Source organism: Ambystoma mexicanum, chromosome 7p (genome assembly GCF_040938575.1).
Source record: "Ambystoma mexicanum isolate Mex_15411 chromosome 7p, UKY_AmexF1_1, whole genome shotgun sequence".
Taxonomy (NCBI): Eukaryota; Metazoa; Chordata; class Amphibia; order Caudata; family Ambystomatidae; genus Ambystoma; species Ambystoma mexicanum.
The window spans coordinates 222,212,175-222,227,177 of record NC_090939.1 but is presented as its reverse complement, the minus strand read 5'-3'; the positions used below and the strand labels follow the sequence as shown (position 1 = coordinate 222,227,177).

The following is a 15,003-nucleotide window of genomic DNA, read 5'->3' as shown; positions in this document are numbered from 1 at the left end:
ACTGCAGCATGAGGTAGATACCAACTTCGAAACACAGCATCAGCAGTCGGACTCCAAGTAGTCGGTAATATGGCAGGAGGCGGCTCCGGCTAGACCATTTACACCAGGGAAGCACATTCAGGAAGGAGACCTCCATGAGATGGCAGGTCGGAACCGTGATAACCACAGAAGGAGGCGGGCACGGTACTGCCCGGGGGAGAATCCCACCAACAAATTCAACAAAGGGAAGTAATAGCACTATTAACCAACCCACATGCTCTACTATCCATAGAAGTGCTTTCATCCCTGCAGAGTGTCATCACCCAGCTTGATGCAGCTTTAATGAGACCAGGAGTAAAGAACACTGTTGCCGGCTCCCTCAGCAGGGAACTACTCTCTTGCCATGAATGGGAGTTTCGGCAGGATCAATGGACCATCTTTTCCTCAAATGGGGCAATCCCCAGATCGATCTGTTTGTGACGGCGAAGAACACCAAGTGCCAGAGGTTCGCCAGCAGGTTCCCCCAGCCGGGGAGCATGGGGGATGCATTCTCCAGCATGGGGTCTGGCATGGATTCACATGCTCATGATTATTCCCCGTCGTCAGGCTGGGAATCCTCGGTAAAGAAAAAATCAGTTTCGTTTCTGATCTGTCTTTCGTAGTAGTAACCAATCACTGATCTCTGCGTCATACTGCCCCCAGCCAATGACTGCCCTCACCCTAAGCCCCGCCTCTGGCAGCCATCCTCAGATTTTTACCGGACGCTCAAGTGTTGGGAGTCCTCGTGCTTTAGCTCTCGAGTTTTTGCTGCGTTTTCGTGCTTTTTCAGGAGATTTTCTCATTTTTTCGGTTTAATCGAGCCTCAAGCTCCATCGTTTCTACTTCCGAATATGGGGACCCGTTTCGGAATTCTTCTACGCCCCTCAAGGGTGAAGTTTTCGTCGAGTTTACGCTTCTTGGAGGATTCCGGAAGATCTACGGCCTACCTCAACCGACATGGCCCAGGACAAGGGAAGCTCGACGCCCGGATCCAAGCTGTTCAGGTGCTGCCCTGGATGCGGATTACAAAATGTTTTCAAGGAGGACGAGCATTCGCAATGTCTGTACTGCCTTCATGATGACAAGACGCACATGGAGAAAGACTGTGCGTTCTGCAAGAACCTTTCGGAACGGACCAAGCAAGATCGTCGTTTCCGCCTTGCCGCCTGTCTGGAGAAGGGCACAGCAGGTGAGAAGGCGAAGAAAAAGTCTGAGCGGGCTTCTAAGTCCTGTGAGGGCGACCCGGCGACGGGGGCCCAACAGAAGGCCAAGCACCGCGGGCACCGGGAGCGCCGAAAGGTCGGGCTCTTCGGTTGCCAGGCAAGGCGATACTTCCCCGGCACGTTCAACCACGCGCAAGCGCTCTGGTTCGGGGAAGAGGAAGTCCGAGAACCAGGGTAAGCTGCTGGAGCGGCCCCGGTCGATCTCGAAGGGACCCGAGGGGGAGCGAGGCGCTGACCCTCCCCCCAAGGCGAAGGCCCAGGACGCACTTAAGGTGGTGAGGGCTTTGATCCAGCCGGCAAAGGCCTCTATCGAAGTGGTCGCTGCGCCCATGGCGAAGCCGCCTGAGACTACGCCAGTGGAGACGGCCTCTGGGCCCAGAGTATCCCTGCCACCGCGGAGGGAATCCTCTTTCCAGCCCATCGTTAAGACTCCCGTGAAGACCCCGGCGGAAATGCCATATATCAAAAAGAGGGGGGGGGGTGGTAATTACAGACTCGGAATCAGCCTCGGAGGAGGATCTGGTGGAAACCATGAAGGGCCTCAACGAGAGGTTCGAGGAAGTTCGATCCCAGGGGAAGGATCCTGCTGAGGAGATCGAAGATGGCGACGACGACGAAGGCCCGGTGGAGCAACCGTCCCTCCCGTCGCAGCCATTGCCAGAGCCTCAGGATAGCTCGGCGGCCATTTTGTTGGCAATCCAATCATTATGTACTGAGATAAGGACGAGGTTACCACAGACCCCGACGGAGGATCCTGAGCCACGACCGTCGGGAAGCCACCCGAACAAGCGGAGGAGAGTCCATCCCGCTCCGCCCTTTGTGCCCACAAGTCCTGTGGACCCCTCATCCCCCTCGCCTGACCCTTGGGATGATATGGCGACGGATACGGGGACGGGGACGGACGACAACGGGGGCGATGATACGACGGACATTCCTTCATCGCCTCCCCCTCGGACCTCGCCGCCCGACGAAATTGGCTCCTTTCACGCCACGATAGCCAGGGCGTCCGAGCTCTTCCAACTCTGCCCGGAGGCCGGAGGAACTGAAGAAGGAAGGCTTTCTTTATCAACGACGGGAGGCCAAGAGAAAGACGGTCCTGGCAGTGCCGTTGCTCGACGACATCTGGGACGAAGGGCTGGCTGTCCTCAAGAACCCTTCTACGACGCCCGCCAAGAGGGACAGGTACGAGAAGAAGTACCGGGTCCCCGACGCCGCCCCCTTGTGCCTCAGGGCGCAGCCTACGCTGGACTCGGTCGTCTCGGCAGCGGCCAAGAAGAAGGCAGCGGGTGCGGCAGCATCAACTTCCACTTCCCCACCGAACAGCGAGGGCAAGAGGTTGGACTCCATGGGATGGGTCATTTCGTCGGCGGCGACGACGATTAAGGCGGCCAATGCCTTAGCGATCGTGGGCCGTTACGACAGGGAGCTTCTGTTCAAGTTAGCTCCCCTGCAGGACTTCCTGCCGGACGACAAGAGAGCGGAAGCCCTACAGATTCTTCAGGAAGGCGAGGTGGCGTCGGATCACGCCGTAACGGTGGCAACGGACATTGCTGATACCGGATTTCGCCAGATGGGCAACTGAGTTTGCCTACGACGATGAGGGTGGCTCAAGGCAACAGACTTCCGCCAGGACGTTCAGACCAGAGTTTTGGATATGCAGTTCGACGGCAGCAGCCTTTTTGGGAAGACGGTGGATGAGTCGCTCCAGGCCATCAAGACCAACTCAGAGACGGCCCGGGCCCTAGGGGTACTTCAACGACGACGGCCCTTTCGGAGCTCCGAAGGCAGACAGGGTTGCCTCCAAGAGATCCAGCGGTGGCTCTTCTACATACCGCCAGGCGGCCTGCTCCTCGTCCCGGGAGGCCTACAGAGGTCGCGGCAAGCAAGGAGGATCCCGCCGTCATCGTCAAGGAGGCCAAGGCGGCAAGGCCTCCTCCAAGCAGGACTGAACCGGCCGTAGCGTCGGGCCCCCACTGAAGCACCCCAGTGGGAGGCCGGCTGACAAAGTTCGTCAGCGTGTGGGAGTCCATCTCCACCGACCGTTGGGTGCTGGAAACCCTGACCAACGGGCACTCGCTGGAATTCCAAAAGAAGTGTCCTCGCATTCCTCCCGTGGCCAGCAAGGAGAATCACGTCCCTCAACTGCTGTTGGTGGTAAGGGGGAAGCTCAAAGGTGCCATCGAGCTAGTCCCCAGGAGGCTCCGGAGTGCACTTAAGGTACTTCCTCGTCAAAAAGAAGATAGGCGGTTGGCGCCCCATCCTGGATCTGCGTCGGTTAAACATTCAGGATGGTCACCCTCCAGCACGTGCTGGGTCAGCTGGAGGAGGGCGACTTCCTATCGTCGTTGGACCTATAGGATGCTTACTTCCACATCCCCATTCTAAAAGGACACAGAGTTTCTCAGGTTCGTGTTTCAGGGACGCCACTACCAATTCAGAGCCCTGCCGTTCGGATTAAAGGGGCACCCAGGGTATTCACCAAGTGCCTGGCACAAGTGGCGGCGCGGCTGCGCCTGCAGGGGATCCACGTCTACCCCTACCTGGACTGGCTAATCCGTGCAAGGACAAGAGAACTCGCCGTCGAACACACAGCGAGGACCGTCCGGCTGCTCATGGAACTGGGATTCGCCATCAACTACCCCAAATCCCATCTGGTTCTGTCGCAAATAGCACTGTTTTTGGGAGCGAAGCTCGATACAGTTGGGCAATTGGCCTCCCCGTCGGAGGAGATGACGAAGGCCATTTTGGGCAAGGTGCAACGCCTACTAGCCACGGACGTGGCCAGGGTGAGGTCCATCAAGTCCCTCCTCAGGATGATGTCCTCATGCATCTACCTTGTACCCCTTTGCAGACTTCGGATGCGTCCGCTACAGGAGTTCCTCGACGCCCGCTGGTTTCAGGCGACGGGCTGCTTCGAAGACAGGATCCCTCTCGACGAGGAGTTCCATCGGGCGATCCTATGGTGGGGTACCCGTGCGCACCTCACGGCAGGCACAGACTTTCAGACCCCAGCGTTTTCAGGAGACGATGACGACGGACGCCTCCCTGGAGGGTTGGGGGGCCCACACCAGAGATCTCCAGCCAAGAGGCCTTTGGCTCCCAGAGGAGAGGTCTCTCCACATCAACATTCTGGAGCTTCGAGCAGTGTTCTGGGCACTCAAGTCGTTCCTTCCATCCCTCAAGGACAAAGTGGTGAGGATCTTCACTGACAACACCACCACGATGTTCTACATACGGAAGCAGGAAGGCACCAGATCCCCAGCCCTATCCAAGGAGGCCCAGGAACTGTTTCTGGTTCCCTTCCACTTGGCAGGAATAAAGAACACCATCTTGACTCACTCAGCAGGGAGCTGCGCTCGTGCCACGAGTGGGAACTACGTCAGGACCAGGTGGATCGGCTCTTTCGACGATGGGGCAAACCCCGGATCGACCATTTCGCGACGGCGACAAACTCCAAGTGCCAGAGGTTCGCCAGCAGGTTCCCGCAGCCGAGGAGCATGGGCGATGCTTTCTCGTTCCCTTGGGATGGCCTGTTTCTATACGCGTTCCCTCCGTTGCCGTTGCTGCTGCGTCTCATCAACCAGCTCAAGAAGTCCAGGTGCAGAATGATCCTCGTTGCACCGGCGTGGCCGAGGCAGATCTGGTTACCGGACCTTCTGGACTTGTCAGCGTCCCCACCAGTCAAGCTGCCGGTGGACGCGGATCTTCTCTCCAGAGAAGGAGGCGCCATTCTTCATCACGACCCGGAGTCGCTGAACTTGCAGGCCTGGCTCCTGCGGCATTAGAGTTTGGAGGCTACGATATCCCGGCTGACTGCAGAGAGGTTCTTGCAAAAGCCAGGGCGTACTCAACTCTCAAGTGCTACGGACATAAGTGGAAGAGGTTCTCTGTTTGGTGCCGTGCACAGAAGATTAGCTCTCTGCAGATTACGGCCCCTCAGGTACTGCCGTACCTACTGTCACTGGCCAAAGCTGGACTGGCTCACGCCTCCATCAAAATACATCTGGCTGCCATCTCCCGATATACCAGGACTACGGGACGGGCGTCCTTGTGGTCTCATCGCCTGATGAAGGAATTTATGAAGGGACTATTCCGATCGTTCCTGCCGGTGAAGGCTCTAGCCCCGGAGTGGGAGCTTAATGTGGTGCTGACCAGGCTCATGGGGGGGCCCCATTCTAGCCTATGCATTCGGTGCCTTTGAAGTTCCTGTCGTGGAAGACGGCGTTCCTCGTGGCCATCACCTCCGCACGACGAGTGGGAGAGATCCAGGCCCTATCTTGCAAGCCTCCATACTTGACTTTTCACGACACGAGGGTGCTGCTGAGGACGCACCCCTCCTTCATGACCAAGGTGCCGTCGGACTTCCACCTCAACGAGCCCTTGGTGTTACCAGTTTTCTTCCCGTCGCCTTCGACGCCGGCTGAGAGGACTTTTCACTCGCTGGATGTAGCTAGAGCGCTGAAGTTCTACGTGGACCGCACAAAGAGTCTTCGGAAGACGTCACAGCTGTTTGTGAACTTTGGGACTGTGAATCAAGGGAAGGCTCTCTCGAAGACTTCCATTTCCAGATGGCTCTCTGGCTGCATCATGCACTGTCACCGGTTGGCAAACCGACCACTGCCCGGCCGTCCGAGAGCCCATTCGACCAGAGCGATTACTGCTACCACGGCGTTCCTGTCTGGTGTGCCCCTGCTGGACATCTGCAGGAGTGCTACGTGGAGGTCGACGCACACCTTCACAAGATTCTACTGCGTCGATCGGGACTCCAGGGAGGAGTCCAGGGTCGGCCAAGCAGTGCTGCGCAACCTGTTCGCTTACGGTGAGCCTGGTGAGGAGGTAAGAGATGCTTAATGTTGAGTTGTTATATTGCTTAATGTTGAGCCTGTTGCCACCTCCCGTGGTTGTGCATGTCTATACTGCTATGTATTCTTTTATTCATGAGCATGTGAATCCATGCCAGACCCCATGCTGGAGAAGGAACAAGTTACTTACCTGTAACTGTTCTCCAGCATTGGTCTGGCATGGATTCACATGCGAACCCTCCCGCCTACCCCTCTGCGGCTCTTCACTTGGTCATACTGCCACTTTACGTGCTACCAAATCTGAGGATGGCTGCCAGAGGCGGAGTTTAGGGAGAGGGCAGTCATTGACTGGGGGCAGTATGACCCATAGATCAGTGATTGGTTACTACTAAGAAAGACAGATCAGAAACAAAACTAATAATGATTTTTTCTTTACCGAGGATTCCCAGCCTGACAGGGAATATTCATGAGCATGTGAATCCATGCCAGACTCATGCTGGAGAACAACAGTTACAGGTAAGTAACTTGTTCATTCTCATTCCCTTGGTAAGGCCTGTTTCTGTATGCATTCCCTCCGTTGCCGTTGCTTCTTCGAGTCCTCAATCAACTCAGACAGTACCGGTGCAGGATGATCCTCATCGGACCAGCGTGGCCGAGGCAGATCTGGTACCCGGACCCTCTCAGCATGTCAGCGTCACCGCCAGTCAAGCTGCCAGTGGTCACGAATCTTCTCGCCACGGAAGGAGGCGCCATTCTTCACCACGACCCGGGGTCCCTGAACCTGAAGGCCTGCCTCCTGCAGCTTTAGAGTTTGGTGGCTACGATCTTCGGGTGGACTGCAAAGAGATTCTCGCCAAGGCCAAGGTGTCATCTGCTTTAAAATGGTACAGACACAAATGAAAGCGCTTTGTAATTTGGTGCCGTTCTCAGAAGATCAACCCTCTGCGGTCACGGCCCCGCAAGTACTTTAGCTCCCGTGACGAGGTAAGTGTAGCCCTCCAAGGACCCTCCTGGGCCTTCTTTAATTCCACCGGACCATCTGTATCTGCCCCCGGCCCGCTTCAGGCGTTCCCCGCTTCCCGTTCCCTTCTCCCATCCCCTGATTGGCTCTGTTGGTGATCTTAACCAACCCTCCCAGGGCAGCTCTCTGCCCGGCAGCCCCTGCGGATTAGGGCCTCAAGACAAATTGCGGCTCCAACAGAGGCGGCTCCATATCGTGTCTGCAGGTGTCAGCAGGGGATGCCGGTGGCCAGCCGTCAACCAGGAGCTACAATCGAGGTAGGAGTGGTCAAGGTGAAGGATGGAGCATTCACTCTACTCTGGAACCCATACCACTTAAACTAACCTGCATTCCGATACTATAGTAATTTCTAGCATGCGCCGTACACCAGACAACTGCTCAATTCCCTATTCAATATCATGTTGTACCTACTGCATTGCATTGTGAAGCCTAGGCCTCTCTCCCACTATACAGGATTCCGAGTCTGGGGATAGCCTCCATCTTTGCTTAGTATATGGTGTACCCACAGCATTGTGAAACCTAGGCCTCTCTCCCACTATACAGGACTCTCAAATCTAGGGTAGCCTCCATCTGTGTTTAGTATATGTTGTACCTACTGCATTGCGTTGTGGAGCCTGGGTCTCTCTCCCACTGTGCAGAATTACAGAGTCTGGGGGTGGCCTCCACTTTGCTTGGTATATGGTGTACCCACAGCATTGTGAGGCCTGGGCCTCTCTCCTGCTGTGGAGGTCTCTTGCGTCTGGGGGTGGCCTCTGTCTGTGTTTAGTGTATGGTGATTCCTACTGCATTGCATTGTGAGACCTGGGCCTCTCTCCCACTATGCAGGATTCTGAAATGTAGTGGTAGCCTCCATCTTTGTTTGGTATGTTTACCTACTGCATTGCATTGTGAAACCTAGGCCCCTCTCCCACTATACAGGATTCTCAAATCTACGGGTAGCCCCCATCCTTGCTTAGTATATGGTTTACCTACTGCTTTGTGAAACGTAGGCCTCTCCCACTATCAGGATTCTCATTTCTAGAGCTAGACTCCCTATTTAGTATATGGCGATACCTACGCCATTGCATTTGAAGCCTGGGCCTCTCTCCCACTCTACGGGACTCTCGAGTCTGGGGGTAGCCACCATCTTTGTTTGGTATATGGTGGGGCCTGCTGCAGTATGCAACCTAGGCCTCTATAGCATTGGACTCCCAAATCTAAGCCTGTTTCCTCTGCTGTACTGGACAAAGATCGCTGCCAGCCCGCATAATTCCGAAGCTTATTGTACGTATATCTCACACCACTAGTGTGGACACAGGCCGCAGGCACGGCCAAGCATCCATTCTTCACAGAATACTGCTATGGCTAAGCACATACGGTCTAGCATCACACATAGCCGTCCTGACTGACACCTGATGTACCTCAACAACTCTGCCACTAGTGTTGGGGCACAGGTGGCAGTGTCCCACCCCCCTTAAGCATTCCCGCATCAGACAACGTGCAAGCAAAGGGGGGAGACACCTCCACCCCCTTCGTACAGATTCGCACAATATAACATGCTCAGTATGCCAATAACCTAATGTATGAATGTGATTAGAGACTCCATTTTGTGTCCTGCCAACCGCCATCTTTTACTAGGCCCATATTCATTCCACCGCGATATCTGCTCTCCCTTCCGCAGCGCGGCGCAGAGACAGCCCACAACGCCTCCACCCCGTCTCAGCTCTGCGTGAGCCTTGTTCTCGCGGAAGTCCAGCCATTTATTGTTGCACTTAACTAGTATTGAATGCTGACAGAATGGGACAAGCTCTGCACCCTGTGCCCATCCCTCTGCTGACCTACTTGTGCCCTCTGTACCCCCTCCCTGCCAGGCCCATGGTCCACTGACCCCCTGCCCTCCACCCTTTGAAGGTTAACTGTCTGCAGGACCTCTCCCAACAACCACACCAGAGTACCCACCATATACTTAATCCTGTGCAGCAGTATATTCTCTCCTAAACTAACATCTGTCTATTTATCCGTTTGAATCGTGAGGCTCCAGGGAACATACATTGCAGATCAAACCCTGCAGATAAGGCACCTTTGAGAGGGGCCCAGTGCCACCATACCCCCATAAATGCAAGGGTTAGAATGCCCATATATCTGTCGATACTTTACAAAGGCCCCCCATCCTCATAATGGTTTATGTCCACCATTATTCTCTGTATGTCAATATCAGTTGTTTAGTTTAGATTAGTCAGAAATGTAACTCTTCTTGAACTGTGCTCGACCTTCACACAGCGGAGATGAGCCCAGCTGACCCAGGAGCCATCTGCGCAACTCGGACACAGCAGCCAATTGTAGTGTGACATCACCTATAGAGTATACTGTGCCATGTGGGCCAACCAATTGAAACTGTTATTTCATACTGTATGTCGTTACATCATTTGTGACGTTATTTTGGTTCATAATGTGCTGCCCTTGTATTGTTTAGCAGAGCACTCTCGGGCAGCAGAGTTTTCTGCTTGCATTTCATATCTTTTATATGCATTTATTTACTTGCAATTACTCTCCTGGTCTCATTCCCTAGTGGGGTGTGTCCTTTATTTTGTTTTATTGGATATTATGTGCATTTTGGGCAGTAATCTTCACTAGCATACAGGGATTACCACCCAAAAGGAACTTGGTACACCTGGCCACACATCGACTCTCTCAACAAAAGCAATCTATATAGCAGTAACCCTAAACAGCGCCCACCCACGTGCCTGACGTCTCTTCGGGCTGCTTAGTCAAGCCTTCCCAGCCACCCAAACCTACACCGGCAACATGCACACATGCATCTCCTAAGCTAAACTCCTTCAAATTTTCCACCACATCGACTACGGTCATCGAGGGCGTTCCAACCAAAGCGCATTGAGGCCACACAAGTGGGGAAAGAGCGCTATATAAATAATATACAATACTAGGTTATTACACAAATAAACACACCCTTCTCCTCCAAGCGCATACCAAATAGGCTGAAACTGAAAATATAACCTGAATAAAATCTGCATGTATGCAAAGATATTCATCCGCAATCTTCCGCCTTATCCCCCCACCCCGCCCCCGATTGTTAATACATAGTTTCAAATTTCGTTTCCTTATGGCATCATACATGGGCCAGGTGAAGAGAAAGTGTTGCCAAGGGGTAAGATCCAGCAAACCACCTAGCTGGAACAGATGCAAGTGGCAAATTACCCGACACATTTTTCATATAGGGATTGTTTTGCCGTATCATCCAAATGAAATACCCCCCCCCCCCATCATATACCTAGCTTTGCGCATCAAATACTGATAACACATGGCCGTTTTGTGTGGCATACTCACCCCAGACTTGCTGGCGGAGAATGTCTATAATGGTCCCCTTGTCCGATTCTCTAATAGTCTCATCTGTGAACCAGAGTGCTTCCAGCCCTTAATGGCATGAGCCTTTGTATGTTTGTACCAACCAAGTGCACAGATGTTATTGTATGACAACAGATCCCAGCACCCTGCCATATACGGACCCATAACAGCGGTATGCGGGTGATCAAATCTTTGACAAAAAACAAAACCCAGTTCCATGTGAACTGGAACATTAGGGGAGCTACCTGAAAGACAAAGCAGCCTTATCAAAAAGTTATCTGTTGTTGCAAGGGCATTAGATTTACAATAGCCTCACAGTTCTGCTCCATATAGGGCCCTTCCAATACGTGTGCTCTGTACATTTCAACCACTGAATTGCATTGTGCTTTATTTGCAAATTGAATATTGCTGGTTCATTTTCTCCCCATATTAACATCGGCATCTCCACATGTTTCACCCATTTCCTGTCACTGGAGATTCGTAAGCCTAGATAATCGAAGTTCTCTACTTCTTTGAGAATCTCCCCCTTGATATCAAATGACAGATTAAACGGACGACCCCTTTGTTTTTTACATTTCATAAACTTCATCTCGGAGACATTCACCTCCAACCCTCTTGCATCACAGAAGTTTGCAAAAGGGCCCAATTGCTTCCTTAAGCCCATTGGAGGAGTGTGAAATAAGTACTGCGGGCCACTGCCTTGTGGCTACACATACCGCCCTTGAGTCGCCTGTACTAGCACTTCGCCTGAGGCTCTCCTCCTGGCTCCCCTTAGCACTTCCCTCCCGGGTCCTCCTCCAGCACTTGTCTACTCCTTTGCTCCCCCTTCCATCCTCTTCCTCTATTTACTTCTCTTTATATATATATATATATATAAAACTGTTGTGTTTCCACGGTTATTACTTCCCCTGTTCCCTTCCCATTTAGCCTTGTGGCGCTTTGAAACACAATTCTGTTGTATGAAATGCCATACAAATGCTCAATAAAATAAAAATAAATAAAAAATACTATCATCCGCAAATAATAAAATACCAATTTTCTCACCAGCTAATAAGCAGGCATCCAATACTTTTGTTGGGAAATCCCCCAGTACCCCATCGAAGAAGTTAAAGAGTAAGGGGGCAAGGGTACAACTTTGTTTTACCTCCCTTTTCAACCCGAAGATATTTGTGGTCCTGCCCTCAAGACCCGATCTTACTCTTACAGAAGAATCAGAATATAATTCAGTGATTGCTTACATCACATCAAGCAGAAAGCCTTTGGCAAATATAACCTCCCACAATGCTGCCCTTGTTATGCTGTCAAAAGCAGCCTTCAAATCAACAAATAAGTGTAGGCTGCCTTTCTTATAAATTCATCTTAATCTTAGCACTTGGTGAGTCGTGCTCAATATCTATCTCGTGCTAAAACCTACTTGAAGGTGGATGAGAGCTTCCTGATACACCACCCAACTTTCTAATCTAGTTTGGAGGATTTTCCCTAAAATGTTACTGCAGACACACAATAAGGAACTCTGTCTATAATTACTGGGGTTCTGACAATCCCCCTTTTTGAATATAGGGATGACTACCGCTAGGTTCCCAATGGCTTCAAAATAGTCCGCAAAATTATGTTAGTTAAGGAACACATATTTCTAAATTACTCTTGTAAAGGTCTGCCGGGATGTGATATGGTCCAGGGGCTTTCCCAGAAATGTGACACCTCACTGCCAGTGCTTCTTCACTTAAACTCAATTAAAGTTGAAATGTTCCCAGGGACCTGTATCTAAGCCAGTCTGGAATATCCCATGGAGTTTCAAAAATAGCTCTGGATTTCTGATGGTCTTGAAAAAAGATAAAAATTAATTCTCGGGTGAAGTGGGCACCACCAATTATACTTGATCAAGGAAAGGGGTGTGTTTTTTTTGTGTTGTGTATACACTTAATGGTAGTTATGTGGTCTTGTAGCTAAAGAATCCCCTTTTCACTCGGGGATATTGTTACAATTTACAAAATGCTTTTGGATGAGCATTTGATCAAGTTTTGCCTGTGCAATCTGGATTAAAGAATCTTGTTTTATGCAAATGACAGTCTTGTTAATGTTTGATATAAATAGTTCAATGTGAATAGTATGGTCCCAAATGCATTTAGAATGAGTTCAAAAGAAGATTGAATAATCAGAGAACTTTCTTACTAATAGTTTTGTGTGTTTTTTAGACACACATGCACAGTCCTTTCAACATATTGGCGAGCTCACCCAAAAGCATTTTGTAAATTGAAAAATTATCAAGCCATGTCCCTTCTGTGATGGCTACTTCTACTGTGTTCCAGTACTCAAAATTGCCCCCGGTGACCTTCCTCCAAAGTGAAATAGTTCCTTTTATTAAATCAACATCATCTTCTATTCGTTCCTAATAAAGCATAGATCTTTCCTTATCGTGGGATCTCTATTTTTTTAAACACCCAAAAGTCTAGATTTCTCTGCTCTACACTCTTGGTCGTACCCGCTCTCTACAATTGGTGTTCCATTATTTCCCTTGTTGGCTTTGCCAGCAATTTACTGAAAATGGATGAGATCCCAGAGGTAGACTTGATGGTATTTATATCCTCGGGGGTGACTGCATCCATCCGAGGAGGAAGAGAGGCTCTATACACTCGAACTCCAGAGGGCATGTAGTCTTTTTGTGGCCAAGACGCCTGCCTTTAGGTAAGACCATCACTTGTTTGTTGCTTTTTTCCTATCAATGATGGGATAAGCTGTGACAAAAGAGTCGATTTCTTGTTGGATAATTTTGTGCATTGCTGAATGTTACAAGAAGCCAGGGAAAGAGGTGCCTCCAGCCATCAGAGCCCACTCTACTAAGAGTGGCGGCTTCTGCTCTCCAAAGAGGAGTTCTTGTTAGCGAGATCAGTCAGGCAGCAACCTGGTCAACCCTTCACACATTTGCCAAGCATTATAGTCTAGATTTGGCCCTGGGTAGAGATGCCCTTTTTGGGAGAGCAGTTTGCAGAGCTTTTTAGTATGAACTTCTGCTTGCTTTGGGAGTGTATTAAGATGAGTTTCAGGGAGAATGGAATCCATTGAACTGGAAATGACTTACTGGTAATGATCTTTGTGTGGATTCTTCTCCCACTGATTCTTCATCGCCCTTCCTACCTACCCTGCTAATAAAGCTGATTTGGCTTGCACTTCTCTGAGTGAGTGCTTCATAGAGAAAGCTTTGCTTTGGAGAAAATAATGTGAGCAATTAATTGGTTATTTGGACCATTATACTCTGGGGCCTGTAGTTCACCAACAAAAATAAAATAATTGGTTTCAATGGTTTTCTCCCTCATTTTTTCTTAATTCCGTCTCTGGGAATTCTTCCGGTTGCTGCTTGGAATGAGGGAAAAAGGGGGGAACTGAGGTATGGGGCCGTAGTGACATTGGATATGCACCACAGATGTCTCATCCGGATTCGAGGAGTGGTGAGGTCGCGGCTTGCAGAGGTTGAGGACACGAAGCCGAACTGCACTATGACCCCTTCAGAAATGTTCGGAGCAGCTGGAACTGAGGGGATGATCTATCAAGATGTGGAATCTGTGGGTGAAAAATGCATAGTAAGAAATTAACGGTAAGTAATTTCTTATTCTAACTGCTTTTACTTATTCTATGTATTTTAATCAAAGGAGCCACTGATGCTGGCAAATATTGGTATTTGATTTTGCGTTTGTTTGCCAAAAATGCTTTGCAATGGCATGTTGAATGTTTGAACGTAACCCAATAAATCATTTTGAATGCAGAAATATAGTGCATTTCATGTGCCCAGTGTAGGTATCCCACCAAATCTATTTCCTTTTATCTCTAAGCATGGCTCTGTAATCGTTAATAATACTGGTTTTATTCATTGGAGAGCAAGGTTGACCTGCAGGCATGCAAGGAATAAGGATTTGATATGAATAGTTTTTTGTTTTCCTGTGCTGTTACTCACTTCATAATAGTATTACAATGTAATGTGTCTTCTTTGCTTAGGCTTCTACTAAATCGGATGAAGACGATAAAAAAATGCTTTCAGAGCTCTCTGCTGGTAATGTAGATATTTGTATATACTTCTGTCTAATTTGATTAAAATTGTGTTTTAAAGTCGACATATTTTCTAAAGTATGAATTTCTCCATAATCTGAACATCTTTTTTAGTAAATTGCTTTGTGTTCTGTAGGCAGATTAATTTACTCACTATTGTCGAATTTGATGTGTTACACCAACCGTAGACGTGTGACAGCAGGATGTGTCAAATAGAAATCCCTTTTCAGTTGTAGCGATTACCCAATTACCTATAATAATTTGTTCCAAACCATACCTTGAAAACCATGTTAATAAAACCTTATCAAAGGTAAACCATGAAGGCAAGGAACAATGTAAATTGATGGATTCTTCCAGGGTCCACTACCTTTTTTGGCAGTCTCAGAAGATGCTAATCTTCGAAGTCCGTGTCCCTCCTGGTACTCATTAGCTCATAACACATTTTTCCAAGGAAGTGGCTGAAAGAAAGTTCCAAACCTATGCTTAAGAAGTCCCTATCCTCCTGACTAATACCCAAGCGTAAATGCAAATGTGCCATCTTTTTGCTCATTGGTTC

General features: G+C 50.0%; 1 protein-coding gene across 2 annotated transcripts in view; it reads left to right on the top strand.

The window, feature by feature from the left end:
- Window positions 1-15,003, top strand: part of TTC3 (tetratricopeptide repeat domain 3) — a 2,698,168-nt gene that overhangs the window by 658,346 nt on the left and 2,024,819 nt on the right. For both annotated transcript variants that reach the window (XM_069636090.1, XM_069636092.1), the window contains exon 15: window positions 14,397-14,451. In XM_069636090.1, the coding sequence (XP_069492191.1) occupies window positions 14,397-14,451 (55 nt within the window). The remainder of the gene's footprint in view (window positions 1-14,396; window positions 14,452-15,003) is intronic.